General features: G+C 52.0%; 6 protein-coding genes across 6 annotated transcripts; 2 read left to right on the top strand and 4 right to left on the bottom strand.

Annotated features, from left to right (window-relative positions):
- Positions 1 to 153: 153 nt before the first annotated feature.
- Positions 154 to 1,641, top strand: NECHADRAFT_85457 (uncharacterized protein; the record flags this gene model as incomplete). Its single annotated transcript, XM_003039877.1, has 1 exon — positions 154 to 1,641. One exon carries the CDS (start codon positions 154 to 156, stop codon positions 1,639 to 1,641), a length of 1,488 nt encoding a protein of 495 aa, XP_003039923.1.
- Positions 1,642 to 2,096: 455 nt separating this feature from the next.
- Positions 2,097 to 3,058, bottom strand: NECHADRAFT_85456 (uncharacterized protein; the record flags this gene model as incomplete). The annotated part of the gene is made up of 4 exons (XM_003039690.1): positions 2,097 to 2,189; positions 2,266 to 2,416; positions 2,484 to 2,562; positions 2,617 to 3,058. 4 exons carry the CDS (start codon positions 3,056 to 3,058, stop codon positions 2,097 to 2,099), a joined length of 765 nt encoding a protein of 254 aa, XP_003039736.1.
- Positions 3,059 to 3,878: 820 nt separating this feature from the next.
- Positions 3,879 to 5,309, top strand: NECHADRAFT_85455 (uncharacterized protein; the record flags this gene model as incomplete). Its single annotated transcript, XM_003039876.1, has 2 exons — positions 3,879 to 4,527; positions 4,588 to 5,309. 2 exons carry the CDS (start codon positions 3,879 to 3,881, stop codon positions 5,307 to 5,309), a joined length of 1,371 nt encoding a protein of 456 aa, XP_003039922.1.
- A 150-nt stretch (positions 5,310 to 5,459) lies between these two features.
- NECHADRAFT_50293 (uncharacterized protein) lies at positions 5,460 to 7,158 on the bottom strand (the record flags this gene model as incomplete). Its single annotated transcript, XM_003039689.1, has 3 exons — positions 5,460 to 6,439; positions 6,488 to 6,872; positions 6,925 to 7,158. 3 exons carry the CDS (start codon positions 7,156 to 7,158, stop codon positions 5,460 to 5,462), a joined length of 1,599 nt encoding a protein of 532 aa, XP_003039735.1.
- A 3,718-nt stretch (positions 7,159 to 10,876) lies between these two features.
- Positions 10,877 to 11,911, bottom strand: NECHADRAFT_85452 (uncharacterized protein; the record flags this gene model as incomplete). The annotated part of the gene is made up of 4 exons (XM_003039688.1): positions 10,877 to 10,965; positions 11,108 to 11,223; positions 11,418 to 11,461; positions 11,498 to 11,911. The coding sequence occupies 4 exons, from the start codon at positions 11,909 to 11,911 to the stop codon at positions 10,877 to 10,879; spliced, it is 663 nt and encodes a 220-aa protein (XP_003039734.1).
- A 1,494-nt stretch (positions 11,912 to 13,405) lies between these two features.
- NhHMR1 (uncharacterized protein) lies at positions 13,406 to 17,714 on the bottom strand (the record flags this gene model as incomplete). The annotated part of the gene is made up of 6 exons (XM_003039687.1): positions 13,406 to 13,437; positions 13,471 to 13,666; positions 13,706 to 13,926; positions 14,166 to 14,500; positions 14,551 to 17,055; positions 17,173 to 17,714. 6 exons carry the CDS (start codon positions 17,712 to 17,714, stop codon positions 13,406 to 13,408), a joined length of 3,831 nt encoding a protein of 1,276 aa, XP_003039733.1.
- Positions 17,715 to 19,273: the final 1,559 nt, after the last annotated feature.

The raw sequence follows: 19,273 nt of genomic DNA, 5'->3' as shown, positions 1-19,273 counted from the left end.
AATAGCTTCTTCCTTTTAGCAAGCACACGCATTACAATCCTCGACTACGATCATTCCGAGTCCTCGACTTCTCCCGATCACCACCTTATACTTCCAACACTTTCTTAATCCTTTTTTTTTTCTTTTTGGGTCTTTCCGGACACTCTACCTTCCATGGCCCATATTCACTCTTCTTTTTGTGGCTGCTCTTGGGTCTCCAAATTCATTCAAAAAGAACAGGATCGAGTCACACCTTCGCCAAACCATATCACGGCTTGGCTCAACACTCTCTCCGACACTCCTACTCTTCCCGAACGCACTGCACAACCTTTCGGCAGTCAAGTCAGGAAGATGAACTCTGAAGGCCACAACTCGGCTTTTAGCCAATACCCCGTCTTCGGACATCCTCAACTCGCCACCTCCTACAACGCTTCCGTCGACGTACCCATGGTCGACTCTCACACTTTCACCTTCTTCTCGCCGGGGATACAGGTCAACTTCCCCATGACCACCTCCGAATCCGACTCCGACATGTCCTCTTCTCGTTCTCTGGTGGGATCAAGACGCTCGTCCCACCTTAACTCTAAACACACGTCGCGTCGCCATGGGATCCTCGGTATGGGCCGAGGCCGCAGGCCGAATTGTAGTTTTGTTATGGACTACGAGAAGAAGAAGACACTCCGACGAGTGATCAGAGTGGAGGATATGCCCAAACCTCCCCCTGCAAAGCCAGCTGAGCATCATCACAGCGCTTGTGGGTGTTCTCCTAGGTCTGTCGTGAAGAAGAATCGGGAGGTCCTTCGTCTAGAGGGTATCCTCCTAAATATGAATTCGTGGGGAGATCTCAAGTCCCCGTCAGACAAAGCCTATGACTTTGGCCTTCCGGTGTTTCCCCCTCTAGTGCCCAAGCATCGGAAAAGGAGACCCGTCAAGTCGTGTCTCAAGAAGGTAGCTACCGTCAAGTTCTGCGGCGACCCAGATTCCGGTGACAGTGACAGTGATTGCTCATCGGTTTCTTCCGACGATAGCGACACTGACAGCATTTGTCACTCGTTTGACGGGGACAATGCTTCCAGAACTGGGAGGGTGTCAAGGTTTGTCGAGAAGAAGGTCAAGTCTGTCCACTTTGGCAGTACACGTTGCATCCGGACAGGTCAGGGCATGGCCCCAACTCCCAGGACCCCCGAGAATGATTCGCGGAAGGAACGGTACAAGGCCAGGCAAATGATGGAGAACAAGTACCGCAAGATGTTGGCCCACGACGAAAATGAGGCTGCCAACACCGAGCAGCCTCCATCTATAGCCTTCATCCGGCAAGATGAGGAAGTTGAGCGGTGTCTTGCAAGGGCCGAAGACATCTCTCGGGCCAACGAGCGGGCTGCAATTGGGCGTGGTGCCCTCGACTTTTTCATCTTCGTGTGTCGCGACAAGAACTCCACCGGCAACCAGATCTGTGAACACCTGGTTGACCGGCTTGTCAAGCACCGTGGCAATCTCTCCATCGTAGGTAGTTACCACGGCGAGGAGAGGAAGTTCGCAAACCCGGGGACATCAAATGTCTCCCCTGTGCCGGCGCACTTGTACCGCGACTGTCGAAGTTCCATGTCTTGGGTCGGGACGGAGAAGGAGGATAAGGTGGACAAGATGGACACGAGTTTGTGATGATGGTTACAAGTTTATGATTGTGGTTACGAGTTGATGATTGTGGTTACGAAGTTTATGACGATGGGCAGAGCCCGATGATAAAACATGGCGAATCGATTACCAAGGCATCAGCCAGCCCTCGATATCAGGTATCAGGATGGATACCAAGGGCGGCAAGGTTAGAAGACCTGACTGTACTTCTTTCAACAATACGACACCCTTATAGAAATATGACGTTCAGTTCATTCATCTGTCTTGCCGTCATGACGTTTCTAGTCGCTCGACTGTCTCGCCCTCCTCTTAATCCTGATCCCAATACCCTTTGTGGTTGCATAACCTCAGAGATTCAGCAATCTCTTCTGTTTCCACCAAACTCTTTTGTCAACAAGGCCAATAGCACTGACAACAAGTCTTCCTCATCCTTGTACACCCTACAATGAGGCTATCTCAGCAGATTCATCTACCACTACTAATTACCCAGACAGCAAGGGGCCGTTTCCAGCATCCTTCAAGAGGGCCGTCAAGGCCTTTTTAGCGGCCTTTCCCTGAGCTACGCGAACTGCCAGCTACGTCTTATGTCAGTTACAATCGTCTCCCCAAGCACGATCCGGCAAGAATGACAAGAAGGAGAAAAGAACGCACCGACTGGAAGTTTCTGTGGGCGTCGGCCCGCCCGGAAAAAGTGTTGGCCCTCCTTTCAGAGTTCTCGCGCGCTTGCTCGTGGCCGTCGCGGTAGTGAGCCTGATGATAGCCAATGTAGTCTTGATTGAACTCGGAACGCAGATGCGAAACCCTAGCAGATAGACATTCGTCAGCGTGTCATCTTGTGCAGCTCCCATCGTGGGCCAAAGAAGGCATACAATTGGCATGCTTGAGCTGCATTATCAGCCAAGGCACCTGCCTCACGGTGGAATTCTTGAGTCCCTAGCGGCGTGCCGCCTAAGGTGTCCGAGTTATCCTCCACTTCCTAGCGGGTATATCGCGGGGCCTCACGCCTGTATGTCGTATACGCATCGGCGGCCTCGTTGGCCTCGGGCTCGGCGGCCTTGTACTGGTGGTACTCTTCCTCGTACTCCGAGTCAGGCGGACCAGCACGACCCCACTGGGCCATGGCATTACGGAACACATCGTGGTCCCTCGCGGGGTGGTCAGCGTGGGCAAAAGAGCTCTGTTGGCTTCCGTTGCCAAAATAAGGGATGATGTGGCCGTTAGCCCTCCGGTGAACGTAATCCGGGACGGGGGTTCCAGGCCAGCTACAAGGCCCTTGGTCGTAGGGCTGGTAGTTTTGACCTGTGACGGCAGGGTGGGTGTTGGGCAAGATAGGGCTCATGTTCGGGGAGCTGGGCATCTCGTCAACATAACGATAGCGACCCTCGCCGTCAACGTAGTAAGCACGGCCGTCGGCAGTATAGCGCAAGTTGCCGTTGTTATCCATTCCGTTTTAGAGCAGTACTAAAGTATTGAGACTATTCGGCGGTTGCAGTCAAGCGTAGTCGTTGAGTGATCCGAGATGGATGGCAGGAGAGATTAGACGAGATGAAGTTTTTATATTACACGAATTCTTCTGTTGTTAACTCTACTTGTCGTGCCATCTTCTCCCTCTTCCACTTTCAAAGTGCAATGTGCGGTGGCCATAAATAGGACTTTTTTGTCACACGTAACACGGCCATGTGGTCGAGACATGGCCATTGCAGAAGCGTCAAGATGATGGCGGATGACTGATTGGAGAAATCCAAGTGAAGAGTGCACTTAGGAGGCCTCAGATGCAAGTTTGTTGACGAGTTGTCGTTCAAGGCATACAGCACAAACTATGCCATCTACCGGGATATCGTTTTCGTTCAAGACCCATCCCTCAAGATGGTGCTTACGAATGTATGCCAATTGTCGTACAAGGTCAGCCTCGGGCATTGATGCAGTTGGGATTGTCATGTTTGTAATTCCATTCCAGGCCAATCACCAACTGCCTTTCAGCCACCCAGCTCATCCCTCGAAGCAGGCTACCTTGGCATCGCTCAGCTGTGACGCGGGGTAGTCACACTCTGGATGTTAGTCATCCCGTCTCACCCCATCCCAAGACTCCTAAAGGCGGAAGATGGCCACGTCAACCCACCATAGCAACTGAATAGGTTCTCCCTCTCAGACCATTTCCTATTACCTCCCCCGGCCTCAACATGCCAGCCAACAACCGTCCTCGTTTCTATCTTTATCTCGCTTCCGGGTACTAATTAGGATACACCCTGAGCACGACTTGCATTATGGCCGGAATCCAGAGTCTTCCTGTGGAGATTCACCAGCACATCCTCTCTCTGAGCCCTGACCCCCCTTCTCTCCGATCACTAGCATTATCGTGCTCTGCCTTTTTCAAGGCATTCGCCGTCACTGAGAAAGCCACCACCACAAGCGTGCTGTCACATCACATCCACCCCCAAGTCCAGCGTGATGCTATCGTTGCACTAGCTGCCTCTCGACTGCCAGCTCGAGACCCTTTTGCACTATCTACATTCGTCACAGTAACGCTCGCGTGGAAAGACATAATCTCCTTTCCACTAGAATGGTCGCTGGTCGACGCACTATCCGCCTATAAACTCTACACCCACGTCAGCTACTTTTCTCAAGTGTTATCCCGTCAGCTCCTTGGCCGCCCTCCCTTCCAGATACCTGATAGCAAGCACGACGATAGTGTTGCCGGAATTGACACCGAAAGGTCGCTGCCAACACCATCAACTGCTGAGTTGCATCGCTTCGAACGCTCTTTGTACCTGTTTGAGATATGCTCCAGCCTCTACAGGCTCTCCCCATTAGAAGATGGCAGGAGTTGGGAGTCGTGGTTCACCCAACTCCCCAAGTTTCAGCTTGAGCAGCTCAGTTGCCTCAACCATCTCCTCACACACTTCGTTGCACCTGGTAAGCTTGACATCCTCAACCCTCGCAGTGCGTCCGGCAGACGTGCTTAATCTCTTGCAGCATTCAACGACCTCGTACAACACGACGTCTCTTGGGGTTACTTCGGAGTGAGCCTCATCACCGACGAGAGCTCCCCACTAGCCCAGCGTGTTCTAAGCCGAGGCCTGGAGACGCTCCATGCCCTTGCTCAGACCGAAACATATGACGAGCGTCATCGCATCCTTCATCGCGGCGACAACCGCGAAGATGAGCCAGTCGGTGCGTCAGGCTTTCTCTACGACTTGCTAGAATGGACGCCCGAGGCTACTCTGGTCACCAATTTACTCGTATCAAGACTGCCATCAGATAAGAACTCACAAGCCTTGAGCACCCTAGAGTTACGGAGCTATCAGGGATGGGGTTACGTATTCTGGGATGAGGCGAGACTAGAGAAGCTCGGCGCTTTGACACATGACGGCCTAGTCAAGCTGAAGGCACCTGCTGATCCGCTGGAGGCTTTTCGAGAGCTGGAAAATAGCCAACTACAGGCGTCTAGAGCACGACGAAGCGAGGTCTGGCACCAAGGAGGATCTGGCCGGTGGGATCAAGATGACGAGTCCAAGATCGTCTGGCCGGAGAAGAAGAAGAAGAGTGCTCAGAGGAAACATCCTCTGATGACAGCGAGGTCTGTTCAAGGTGCCAAGGATTTTCTTCGGAGCTTGAAAATCCCTGATATGCCAGCTAGAAAGGCAGAAAGCCATAGCCACGGCCGATGGAGGGTGTACCCGCCTCGTAAGGGATAGGTTGTAGTCAGAAGAATGCGGTCAATGATTTAAAGGGCGAATTACACAAGGCACTCTCGCACTGATATTTCAGTATTGGGGCTAGATACTAAGACCAAGTCGATTAACTACCTATATAACTCACACATCTCCCTAATATAGTCTATACTTCTAATTACTAGACTGCCTCGTCCTTCTCTTGATCCTGATCCTAACACCCTCCGGTGGTACCACGGCCTCGGCCATCCACACATTCGGCGGCCTCTTGCCTTCATACTCTTCTGGGAAGGCAACGTCGTAGTTTCTCAACATATACGCAAGAATCATCTTGAGCTCAAAATCGATCAAGAACCGGCCAGGACAAGCATGTTTTCCATGTCCAAAAGGGAGAAACTCGGGAGATGTAGAAACCATGCTCACAAGAGGCACTTTTTCGTCGCGACTAGCGGCAAGTTCGCGCATACGGGAGAAGCGGAAGGGGTCGAACTTGAGGGGGTCTTCCATAGTTTCGTCGTCCGTTTGGGCTGGCTGACCAAGGAACGAAATGACGAGGCCCTTGGGAAGTGGGATGCCATCTTCGGTCGTGAAGCCAGACGTCATGACCTTGCGAAAGTTGGCTCTTCCTCCGAAAGCGCCCAGGCGCAGAGTCTCACGGCAGAGACTATCGGCACGGGTCATCTGGTTAACGAAGGCCTTTGTCCACTGAGCGTCCTCGTCGGGTCCAAGGATACGGTCGATCTCATCACGCAGGATGGCGATGGTGTTGAACTCAGCGTCAGAACCGAGCACGTTGAGAATCAGGTTTGTAACCTGGATCTGGGTCTGATGCATGGAGCCAAAGTTATGGGCAATCAAACGCCCAGTCATAACATCCATGTCGTTAATCTCATCCGGGCGTTCGCGCTGGCCATATCGAAGCATCATCTGTAGATGGTCCTGGGGCTCGGGAAGACTTGGGTCGACTTCCATGCGTCCCTTCCAGACAGGAACAAACCACTTCTTAAGTTTGCGGAATTGTATGCCTGTTGGGATGCTGAGAAGGGTGCCGACGATGGGCTGCAGGACCAGAGGCAAGCCCCCAGTGAGGCCAGCATTTAAAATGAGAAGGTCGTTAATCTTGAGAGATGTCTTGAGGTAGTCTTTGTTACGGCCTGTATCCTGTCAGCAAACTCACCACATCAACAAAGCAAGAAACTTACACAACGGCAATCCAAGAGTAAACCGACTAGCAGCCTGCGCAACAATAATCTGAATAGTCGACCTAAGATCAATCTCTTTCCAATTCTCAGTATCCTTCCCAAACTGCTCATCAAACACAATCTTGAGCTCATTGTTCATGGCATTGACAATATTCTCCAGCACGCGGTTCAGATCGCTCTTGACGAGCATGCCCTGCCACGCATCGACCGCAATCTTTTCGTGCCCGAGGCTCCATTTGACCTGGTTGACTTCTGCAAAGGCTTTGGTGACGTCGAGGACTTCTTCGGGTTGGGAGAGGACCCATTTCATGGAGCTTTGCGGGAGGATGACTTCTTTTCGGAAGCCGAAGCCTGGAATAACGACTGGTTTTCCTTTTTTAATGTACTATGAAATAATCTTAGTAGAGTCAATTTGTTTGGGCGAGGGTTGGACAAACGTCGTGATATGCCTCGCGAAAGAGTGCCTGGCAATCCGTGAGGTAGGCATACCTCGTCCGCAGACTAAACCGACGAGCACCCTCCGGCTCACGAATAAGTGGAATCCCCGGAGGATACGGCACATGGATGAGATTCTCGACAAGGTAGAGAACGAAAATTGTCACAGAACCGGCCAAGACGATGCCCAGAGGGCTCGTCAAGCTAGGTAGCTGATCCAGTAGTAAAGGCGCCATAACAAAGATGACGAACCAAAGAACCGCGGGGCCACGACACGCTGTATTTAAACGAGCGGTCGATACAAGAAGCGGTTCCTTAGATAGTTAAGCGCCTTTTGGTCCATGCTCTCTCGCTTCGCTAAGACTAGCGCTTACCGGGTCTGTTTCGAGCTTGGTGATAAAGTCCGCGCAGACAAATCATGGCTCATCCTTTTGCTTAGGGTGAGATTTCGAATTGATCTGGCAGGGTAGGGTACCCGGTTAGGTGATGGGAAGTGGGTGTATAACGTTAGAGGCTGGGCATTGACGCGGCGCAGGGATAAGTTGGTTATTTTGGCATAAATCAGCGAGATGATTTCCTCTTTTACCACATGGTCCGTGTCATTCTTCAAGACAGAAGCTTTGAGTGGTCTGCCATGGGGGATATTCGTGTCTTCAACAGCCCATGTTCGGAGTAGGCCTCAAACTTTCATGCCAACAAGTAGAGATACCAACGAGTAGAGATATAGAAGGTTGCAACAAGCCACAACGATTCGCAAGGTCATATCATGTCCATTCGAGTATGGTAGCTTATCAACGACTTGCTGTTCTACCTGTTTGGGTAAGGATGAGCCAGCGCAGAATGGGACCCAACAAAGTGACAAGCAAACCAGGGACCAATCTCGCGGTTTGCTTACGCGATCGCATTATGGGGCTCAATAAAGAGATCTAAGATCCAAAGTTCTTATTCTTAACAAGCCAATTGCCGCATAGTTTCTCCTCAATTGAATGACCTCCGAAATCGACGTGTTTGTCCAGGGTAGCTCAACTGACAACTGCCATTACATAATCAATGCCAAACACACGGGGTCTCATACACGCACAGCCGGCTGTGCGTTTAATATCACGTGACTTTTGCGCACAGCCGGCTGTGCAAATAAGATTCGTTATGTAAGCCCAAAAAGGGGTAACATACTGCAAATTGGTGCAATTTGGGGCCCCAATTCAACGATCAACAGCTTCTGTGACATCAATTTAACTTGCCGCGCCTTCTTTCAGCTATGATGAACCCAATTGGCGTTCCCACTGCCTTCCCTGATGATGCTATGCCTCCTGAAGGCCAGTATAGCTCACGGGAGGAACTATTCGCCGCAATCAATGCTTGGGCAGCGCCTCGAGGCTATGCCTTTTCAGTCAAGACCTCTTGGAAGACCCCCAATGGAAGAACTGGGGTTATCTACAACTGTGACCGCGGAGCAGGGAGACCCCCTAAGGTCAATCCGACGAAGAAACGGAAACGGAAGACCACAACACGCCGTACAGGATGCACCTTCTCTATCACAGCAAAGGAGAGCCTATGTGGGACTATGTGGAATCTCACGCATCGCCCCGGGGCCGGCTTTGATCAACACAATCACGAACCAAGCTTCAGTGAACTAGCACATCCAGTACATCGTCAGCTATCATCCCCAGATAGGTTGACGGTCCATCAACTCAGCAATGCCGGCATTGAGCCAAAGAAGATCCAATCCTATCTACGCATGAACACAGATACACTTGCTACACAGCAGGATATCTACAACTGCATTGCACAAGGCAAGCGAGAGCTTGCTAAGGGTCAAAGCAACATGCATGCCTTTGCTAATGAACTTGAGAATGAGGGCTTCTGGAGTCAGATACGCCTTGACGAGAGTGGCAGAGTCACATCAGTGTTATTTGCACACCCAAGCTCATTGAGATACCTCAAGCTATACCCTGAAGTACTTATCTTGGACTGTACATACAAGATCAACAAGTATAGCATGCCTCTTCTCGATATAGTTGGTATTGATGCTTGTCAACGATCCTTCTGTATTGCATTCGCCTTTCTTAGTGGCGAGGAAGAAGGGGACTTCATCTGGGTCCTTGAACGGTTGCGGTATATATATGAGCATTATGGAGTAGCCCTTCCATCTGTGATACTCACAGATCGCTGCCTAGCTTGTATGAATGCTGTTTCTTCTCCTTCTTGTTTCCCTGAGTCAGCCTTATTGCTATGCCTATGGCATATCAATAGAGCGGTCCTGAGCTATTGCAGGCCTGGATTCACTCGAGATAAAGACGATACTCAAGGGCAAGAAGAGTGGGATGCGTTCTTTAAGTCTTGGCATCAGATTGTGGCCTCAACGACTGAGGATATCTACAACGAGAGGCTTGAGAAGTTCAAGCAACGCTACACCCCTGACCACCTCAACGAGGTGGGCTACATCATAGAGACTTGGCTGGACCTCCATAAGGGGAAGTTTGTTAAGGCCTGGGTTTATCAACACCTTCACTTCGATCAATTCGTCACGTCACGGGCCGAGGGCATTCATTAGCTCATCAAATCTCACATGAAGACCTCAGCAATTGACCTTTTTGGGGCCTGGAATATCATCAAGCTCATCCTATCAAACCAGCTCAACCAGCTCGAGGGAAACCAAGCTCAGCAGCAGGCCAGCATACCTATTGATATATCTGGGCCACTGTATAGTAATATCCGTGGTTGGCTATCACATGAAGCCCTGCGGCTGGTTGATGCTCAACGGCAACGACTATTGAGAGAATATCCTGCATGTATAGGAGTCACTATGAGGACTCTTGGTCTGCCCTGTGCTCATATGATTTAGCCCTTGCTACAGCAAGATCAACCCCTTCTGCTACATCATTTCCACACACATTGGCTTCTCCATCGCCCAGGAACCCCCCGGCTTATCATTGAGCCTCATAAGCAATTTGATCGCCTAGCAGCTAGTTCAAAGCTTCCACTAACAAGCACACAGCGTGAGCCGTGTGCATCTGAACGTGTTGAGAAAGCACTATAGCGAAAGGCACCGCCAAAGTGTTCGAAGTGTGGTATACGAGGCCATAAGATGAACTCTAAAGCATGCCTTTTGCGTTACGACGATCTATTGCCGGCTCCTACTCAAACCTCTACAACAACACATATCACAACACATTCAACCACTCGCTCTGTGACCCGCTCGCTATCCCTATCAGGGTCCTCTGTGGTATCTGAGACTATAGCCTGCACAACAACACATACAACAACACACACAACAACTCAGGTACTATCTCCTCCGGTAACTAGATCAGCAACTGTTGCTGCAGGCGGTGCAAGAGAGAAGTCCCCATTGCGAGGTGATCATGCCCTTGTTATCTTCCAACGATACAAAGAGGCACGAGAGGCCTGGTATGCTACATTGACCAGGAGAGCTCAGAAGACCGATCAACTGTACCGGAAGGCTATGAAGCTGCCTCAGAAATATGCAAAACGTGAATATGAATGGTGCCTTGATTATAAGCAAATGGGGCCCCGTTGCCAGGAGGAATCAAGGGACTGGAGGCAGGAGGAGATGATGAGTTATATTGATTGGGATAAAGCTGAGACCAAGCGGGTTGAGGAGAGGATACAGAAAGAAATAGATGAGCAGCCTTTCTCACGGCACAGAGGAGTCAAGCATGTCTGGGAGGCTACTGAGAGAGATGTTAGATTACAAGGGGGGGGGCTCTAGTGGCGGGAACCCCCTTAAGAACATTTGCAGTATTGACGGGAAAGGTAAGTGGTATATATCATTCGAATCAGAAAAGAAAGGCAAAACTCCGAGTATATATACCGTGACCCAATGGCTCGATTTAATGGGGTTGTGGCCGAGTTCATATGTAGGGTCAAGTAGGCTGTGTAGTTAGAGATATAGTAAGTACTAAAGCAATGTATTCATTGAGCTATTCTGTGACCTCACTGCCTCCCTTGCCAAATCCACTGAACGTAGCCATTTCGATCAACATTGCACACATGAATCCCCGATATCTCTGCGGCGTAAAGGGCTGGTTGATAGTTGGTCATACCTACAGCTGGAGAGGGCTAATTCACGCCCGGGACGCCAATTGCCTGTTGGCGATAGAATTGATCTATCTGCTGCAGATGGCCTCGAGTCCACATCGGATTTACACAGTGTGGCTAACAAACCGACCGTCTGACAGACCGTCTGACAGACCACCTTCAGACCGCAGTCCGACCGACCGGCCATTCTCGTCAGACCGATAGACCAGAGCTGCCGGTCGGATTGGGTGGTCTGAGTCGGTCTGGGTTAGTGGTTTCCAGGCGTCCCATTGGTCGACTTAGCCTTTAGGTACCCGTGCTATCCCCACTTGTTCGGCCGTTCGAGTTTCGCAGTGCCAAAATAAGTGGGGCAGGGCAAAGGTAGCCAATGAGAGAATCAGCTAATCAGACCAAGACCGACCAGGCTGCTGGCCCAGACAGACCTAGACCGACAGACCGAGAGTCTTGGTGAACCCAGACCGACAGACCGAAGGGGCCGGTCTAGGTCGGTCGGTTTGTTAGCCACACTGGATTTACATCAGGGTCAGTGCGCTGTTGCCGTTGGGTTATCTGATGACCGAGGTACCCAACATGCCACTCTCCTTCAAGGTGATACCCCCCCGGCCGTGGTACCTCGCGAAGGGCATCACCTTGAGGACCGTATACGGTATTCCGTGCTGCTACCAGGGCTTGAGGGTTCTGCCTGTACAGGGAATTGGGGGACCTTGGGTCACTTGGCAAGGTATGCTGATTCCACCAATGCTGATATGTCATTGGGTTCTGCATTGGATGACCCATACCACGCGGCGGTTGCTGTTGATTGTTGGCAATAGGCTGAAGAACAAACTGTTGGTTCTGATTAGAGGCGTAAGTTAGCCCAGGTTGCGTTGATGTTTGGGGGCAGATGTAGATGGGCACATTCTGAGCGTTGTTTTGGTTGAAGTAAGACATCTTGACGGTATCTTGCACTGCATTGATATGAAAATGAACAGCTTCCTACGAGGGAGAAGCCTCTGCTTTATATACTATGATATGTGAAGTGATTCACTCGTACCGTAGCGCCTGTGGTGTCATGAGAGGCATTGTGTCTTCTTCACCGGTCCTAGGCAGATGAGAATAGATCATATGTAATGTATTGAAATGACTGTAGCTACATGTGATCATCTCATCTCTCAATGGCGTGAATCAATGCTATTTCAATTGATCAAGGGGTGACCCTCTTACTCACACACACATGTATCGGGCTTACATAACGAATCTTATTTGCACAGCCGGCTGTGCGCAAAAGTCACGTGATATTAAACGCACAGCCGGCTGTGCGTGTATGAGACCCCCAAACACACAGACACACAAGGGTATCCCTGTCACGCCACAAAAAAGCCCACCAAACCCACTAAACCAAACCTCAACGCCTTAGCCCCACACATGAAGAAAAACTTTGACTTGCAGATTCTTTCCAACCAACCCAATATGAACAGCATTTTCAGGCAAATTTTCAAAAACAGATTGAGCCCGGTTAGCTCAATCGGTAGAGCGTGAGACTCTTAATTACCTTGGTAATAGAAAGAGTGTCCCTCTTCGAACCAGGTGATGAGTACGCGATCTCAAGGTTGCGGGTTCGACCCCCGCATCGGGCTTTTCCTATAACATAACTTATCTTTTTTTGCTGTTTGCCTATACTTTTGCTTTGTTTGGTCGAATCTTGCTTCTTTAGTACTTGTTTCATTTGTACTCAGTATGGATTAAAGACTTGTGTGTCTGACTCGCTGTGCTACTCTTGTCCCGTGATGCCTCATGGCGGGGTTGCTTATCGGCTTATCCCGAGACCCTCAACTTGAACTCTACAACAGCCCCTCCATCATCACCTGCAGCCCTACCTACCAATAGAACATCACTACAGAACTTCAGAATGGCAGACGCGAAACAGTTCAAGCCAGCCCTTATTATTGTGGACTTTCAAGAGGACTTTTGCCCACCGGTGAGTCTGGCTCTTTATCTCTGTCACATGCTGCCCGGGTGAGATGGAGGTTGAAGTCAACCAAGGACCCTTCTCGTTCGTCAAGAATTGAGCCTACACGAGCTGTGATATTTCATTTTCTGGCAGCGGAGATGCTGGGACACAATTGCGCATTTTGGTTAGGGTAGTCCGACAATGACGGGCCCCCTCTGCACATCTCAGTTCCTTGACTCCAGCATAATCTTGACATGAACCGGCAACACCACTCTCCACTCACGATTGAGCCTACATCACTCAAAATATCCTCATGTTCAAAAAGCTAACTCTTTCAGAACGGCTCCCTCCCCGTCCCAGAAGGCCGGTGCATCGCCGCCCCAATCAACACCCTAACCTCCCTCCCCTTCCCCCTCATCCTCGCCACAAAAGACTTCCACCCACCAACACACGTCTCCTTCGCATCCAACCACCCTTCTGCGGAACCTTACACATCATCCACCATCATAGTCCACCCCCGCGATTCCTCACGCACATACGAGACGACCCTCTGGCCCACGCACTGCGTCCAGGGCACGGAAGGCGCGGACCTGGTGCCCGAGCTGGATGTCTCGAGGGTGCATGCTGTAATTGAAAAGGGACAGGATGAGAGGGTTGAGATGTATAGTGCTTTTTATGATCCGTTTCGGTTGAGCGATAGTGGGTTGGCGGGTATGCTCAAGGAGCAGGAGGTCACTGATGTTTATGTTGTTGGTCTGGCGGGTGATTATTGCGTCAAGGCTACAGCAGAGCACGCCGTCGATGAGGGATATCAGACTTGGATTGTGGAAGAGGGCACAAGGCCTGTCACGCAGGATACGTGGGAAGAGTGCAAGAGAGGGATGGAAAAAAAGGGCATCAAGTTCACATCCATGGACGGCGAGGCTGTTGCCAGAGTAAAGACATTCACCTAAACACGAGACCGACAAGTACAAAAGAGGATTAAAATGCATTTTTAAAGCGGAACTTGATCCGCCTGTTGTTGTATCTTTTACTTGTAGTGTATGTATATGTACGCTTTGCGTGACCTTTCCAGAATGTCCCATAATGCGAAAACTCCATGCTGTGACCTTCACCAACCAGACGATGTGCCCTACAAGCAACGTCTATGAATTTTGACACCAACCCACTATATGCTCCGTCAAACACTTCATCATCTTTACCTCTTTGATCGTTGAATGGCGGCTGCGCTCATCGATGTCGTTGAGGCAGAACGCTCCTGGGCATTGGTCATGGCCAGGGAGATCGGCGTCATGGGAGGAGCCGGAGTCGTGCTGCGAGAGGGAGCAGCACTTCGGTTGTGCTGCATGTGCGCTCGCACCAGGTGACCAGCAGCGAGGGCACTGCAGAGAGACAGTTCACCAGCGAGCACAGCCGCGGCAATGATGCGGGCCAGGCGTCGGGCGTTGTCTCCAGGGTTTGTGGGGTGAGATCCCCTGACACCGAGGATGTCGAGCATGGAGCCCTGAGGCTCAAGAATGGTACCACCACCCAGAGTTCCGACCTCAAGTGAGGGCATGGAGACGGAAATCTGAAGAGCTCCGTTCAGGCTGTGACAGTGGTTAGCATAACTCTGGTGATACGTGAATAAAACACTTACTTCTTCATAATGGTGATACAGTTGGCACTCTCAACAACCTGAGCAGGGTCCTGACCAGTGGCAAGGAAGATGGCAGCCACCATGTTGGCAGCGTGAGCGTTGAATCCACCGACGGAACCAGCCATGGCCGAACCGATCAAGTTCTTGGTCACATTGAGCTCAACCAGAGAGTCGACATCACTCTTGAGAACACTGCGAACAACCTCACCGGGGATGATGGCCTCAGCAACAACTCCCTTGCCTCGGCCGTCAATCCAGTTCAGAGCAGCGGGCTTCTTGTCCGTGCAGTAGTTGCCTGACACGGAGATAATCTGCATATCGTCGAAGCCTCCATCCGAAGACATGACACTGAGAGCGTGCTCAACACCCTTGGAAATCATGTTCATACCCATGGCGTCACCGGTAGTCGTCTTGAATCGGATAAACAGGTTGGTACCAGCAAGCGCAGTCTTCATCGACTGGAGACGGGCGAATCGGCTGGTAGAGTTGAAAGCCTTCTTCATCGTGGTCTGGCCGGCCTCAGAGTCAAGCCAAAGCTTGGCGGCACCAGCACGCTCAAGAGTCTCAAAAGCAACACAGGGTCCACGAGTCATTCCGTCGGCGGTGAGAACAGTGATGGCGCCGCCACCAGAGTTGATGGCCTTGCAACCTCGACTGGCACTGGCAACCAGGACACCTTCAGTGGTAGCCATGGGGATAAAGTAGCTCTGGCCATCAATAACAAGAGGTCCAGCAACACCGACAGGGAGGGGCATGTATCCAATGACGTTCTCGCAGCAAGCACCAAACACGCGCTCCCAGTTGTAGTTCTCGTAAGGCAGCTTGGATCGCTCGAGGGTGTGAGTCAGGTCGGTCGTGGCCTTGGTTCGGGAGATGATGGTACGTCGGATCTTGACAGCACGGGTAAAGTCACCCAGAGTCTTTTCCAGAGCATAACCGGGGATCTTGCCGCGCATCGACAGAGAAACAACCTCCTCATCGTTCATCTCGCGCACTCGCTTCTCAGCCAAGAGCTTCTCGAGCTCCTCGTTGCTTCGCCTGGGGAGGTTGGCGGGTCGAGCCTTGGTCATGTGCAGGCCGTCGGCCTCATCGTCGGTAACGGCGGGGGTACTGGGCTCGGTGCGCTGGGGTGTAGGAGGAACGTATTCGCCTAGAGGAAGGGTGGTCGAGCTGGTGTCGTTGAACTGCTGCGCGCGCGCGAGCTCGTTTCGGTCAATGTGGTGTTCGGGGTCATTAGGGTCCTTGATGCCCCATCGAGCGACGTTGAAAAGGTAGCCGTTCAGAGCGACACTGAGAGCGAGGGCGACGACAATCCACTTGGAGAGAACGGGATCCTCCAGACTCTTGAGCAGACCACCGACCATGCGACCGCCGAGGCCATATCGCTGGAAGGGGTGGAATCCCTCCTCAACCTCAGCGCCGCTTCCGTTGAGAGAAGACGCTAGGGCGTAGTGGATGGAAGGATACTCGAGCTCGTACTTGATGGGGGTGAGGACAGTGACGAGGGTGGGTCGGTTGTTGGCCTTGGCGTCAGCCAGGATGGCGTCCAGGCCGTTGGAGGCAACCTTGAAGGGGTCAACGGACATGGGCGAAGCCACTCCGCCAAAGCTGCTGGCCCAGGTACGGATGTTGGACAGGGAGCTGGGGTTGCGGAAGGGAATCGAGCCGAGGTTGACAACGTTGACGAGGAGGAAGCCGAGGACCATCAGGACCTTGAACTTGGGAATGCTGCTGCTCTCACGGCCAAAGAGGGAAGTGTCCTTGGCGTTGCCGCTGACACGGGGCCAGTCCTCGCTCTTGGCAACGTTCTCGGCAACACGACGGCTGACGCCATCGTCCTCGAGAGCCATGCGCATGTCGACGTGGCGCTTAATGCGGTTGATCTCGAGCTTGATGCTGAGAATGGCAGTGTAAAAGGTGAAGAGCAGGATGCAGTCAAAGAACAAGATCCAGGCAGCAAGGAAGCAGAAGTGCTGAAGGCCACCCTGAACACCGGAGGCAGCACCGAGGACGAGAATGACAATCTCGATAGCGTAGTCAAGCATAATCTCGAAACCCTTGTCCTTAATGGCTGCCTGGACGGCGTACTGGATGACGTTTTGCATGGAGCGCTCGGGGGATCGCTTGCCAGACTTGGAGCTCTTGGCCTGCGTGCGCCGGTGCTCAATGGCATGAGACATGACGGCGCGGGTCAGAACAATGTTCTTCTCGAAGCCAATGGTGACAACCAGGAAGGGAAGACCCTCAGACAGCAGAATAACGCTGATGGGGACACCCAGGTTGGTCGTTACAGCCAGACCGAAAAGGAAAGCAAACACCGAGGAGAAGATGGTGCACACACCGAGCCAAAACTTCGAACCCATGCGGCGCATCGAGAGGAAGAGCGACACAAAGGTCAGGTGCATGGCAATGTAGCCCAGGAGCATAATAACAATGTCGAGGGTCTCGGCGTTCTTGAGAAGATCAAGGAACTCGGTCCAGGTGTTGCTGGCCCACTGAACAATGCTGTTACGGGTGTTGACCTTGGCAGCCTTCATGATCCAGGTCTTCTTCTCGCGGCCATGTTCCGTCTCGGTCTCCTCCGAATCCTCATTGGGAATCTCCTGGGTGGCAGCAAGGAACTCGGGGCCCTCGGCGTAGGGGAGAGAGTAGGCGAGGATGCTGTCCTGGGAGTAGGTGGTAAAGGGGTTCTCGGTAGACGGGAGTTGCGTGATGGACAGGTTCTGAGGAACAGGAACGTGGTGAGATCGAGGCGCAGTGCTAGGCGAGTCGGTAGACAGAGTGTCGGGGAACACGAGGGTCAGGAGAGCGAGGTGGTCGGCATCGGCACCCGCAACGTCAACGTCTTGCTCGACGCCCTTCCACTTCCAGGCAGTCTCTGGGCCGGCGCGTAGAACACGGCTACCCTCGACCAGGGAAGACCAATCGGCCTTGCCCACGACGGTGGTGTCAACATCGACGTTGAAGAAGGTTTCTTGAAGAAAGCCGACGTATGAGGTGCTCGCAAGGACGGCGACAATGACGATGGTGTGGATGGGGTGGGAGCAGGCGCGTCGGGCGAGGTACTGGGCGATAGGAGTGAGGCGCTTGGAGGCCCAGGATGGCGTTGTCTTTTCGGTGACCTGGGACTCGCCGCGGAAGCGACGCGGGAGGAAGGAAGCCATGACGGTTTCGGAGTAATGGGAGGTGACTCGTCGATGTCGTCTACCGCATTGAATGTCTCGTGCGATTTGAGCTGGTTGGTCTAAGCGCAGGTGTAAGTCCGGGGTCAAAGTGGACGGTCTGGGGCAAGGCAAGAAATTTAACGTAGCCATTGAGGACGGCCAGACGGGCACATGATTGAACCGAGGCAACAGATGACGACGGGAGAGGAGGCTGAGGGGATACTTACGTTGCTAGGGTGGGTGAAGTCCTAAGGCGGACGAAAAGTTCACCGAGGCGGAGGCAGCACACAACGCTTCAACGTTTTCTGGGCGACTAAACGCGCAGGAGGGGCAAGGCGTTGAGGCCTGAACCATAGAAAGTGGGTGATAAAGAGGACAAACAAAGCCAATTGCTGGTCCGTAGCCTACGCACGTCGAGAGAGCGAGACCAAGATGGAGGTTGAAGGAGGATGAGGATCGTAGGAAGGTTGGGGGAGGGAAAGAAGGCGGTAAAAGGGGGTGGGAGGGTGTGGAGGGATAAGAGAGAATGTGTGAACAGCGGGAAGCTAAGCTCACAGAGAAAAATAATTGGGGACCCGAACCCAGACCGGAACAAGTGGAGGGGGAGGGAGCGGAAGCGGCCCAAGATGGTGGAGGATGGAGGAGGAAGCCGGGTCGGAGGTTGAGCGGGGGGCCGAGAAGCGTGAGAAAAAAATGAAATTGGCTAGAGGAAGGAGCAATTGGGGCTTGATGGTCCGTTGACAGGCGGCGCCTTTTTGTTGAAATTAGGTATGTACAAGTAGAGGACGGGTAAAAGATGCAAGAAAAAAAAAGGAAATAAATACAAGAAAATTCTTGGAAAAAAAATATCTTTGTTGACTCTGCAAAGCACAAGCTTGAATTTTTTTCTCAATTTTTTCTCTCGTCTTTCCTTGGCCAATTGCCGATGCAAGAACCCCCAGTCTTCATCTGACCCTGTCTCATCTCGGTCCCTCTCCTCTCTCTTTTGTGTGCCTGATAGAAAATGGATGGTGGATGCCACGCTGTGACGCTGCTGAATTATTAGGGACCCCCCCGTTGAAAGGCCGCCGCTGGCAGGCGGCATTTTTAGCGCCCTTTGATGTCGGTTCCAAGGTTGGTGTGGCGCACCGACCGCGTGGGTTATTACCGGGGGGGATCTTCTCAATGGGGTGGGGCCAATGCAAGAAGATGAGATTCATCAGAGCTTCAAGTCGTATCTCGGGGGTTATGAGGAATGTATATATTAATGGTTGCTCTGCTGATGTTCTTGATGATATTGTTCTCTTGCACGGACCAGAAAGAGCCTCTGCCGCTGCAACACTCCAAGCCCTTGCATCACGGGTATGCCCGTCATGAGACGTCTTTCTTTGTAGCGTCCTACCTCGATGACATGCCCTGCACGTGGACAAGACCTTTGATAGATCCCAAATGTCGTCAAAGCGTTTTGCCCTGCTGTCATTAGCCATGCCCGAGGCGAGGGCTTGATTGCCAATTGTCCCCTAGAATTGTTCCGTTTCATCGGCAATAGGCTAACTAATCTATCCGTGGCCCCCCCTCCA

The sequence above is a fragment of the Fusarium vanettenii genome, assembly GCF_000151355.1.
Source record: "Fusarium vanettenii 77-13-4 chromosome 10 genomic scaffold NECHAsca_82_chr10_2_0, whole genome shotgun sequence".
In the NCBI taxonomy this organism is placed as follows: Eukaryota; Fungi; Ascomycota; class Sordariomycetes; order Hypocreales; family Nectriaceae; genus Fusarium; species Fusarium vanettenii.
Note: the sequence above shows the minus strand (reverse complement) of the source record. Positions and strands in the feature narration are given on the sequence as shown.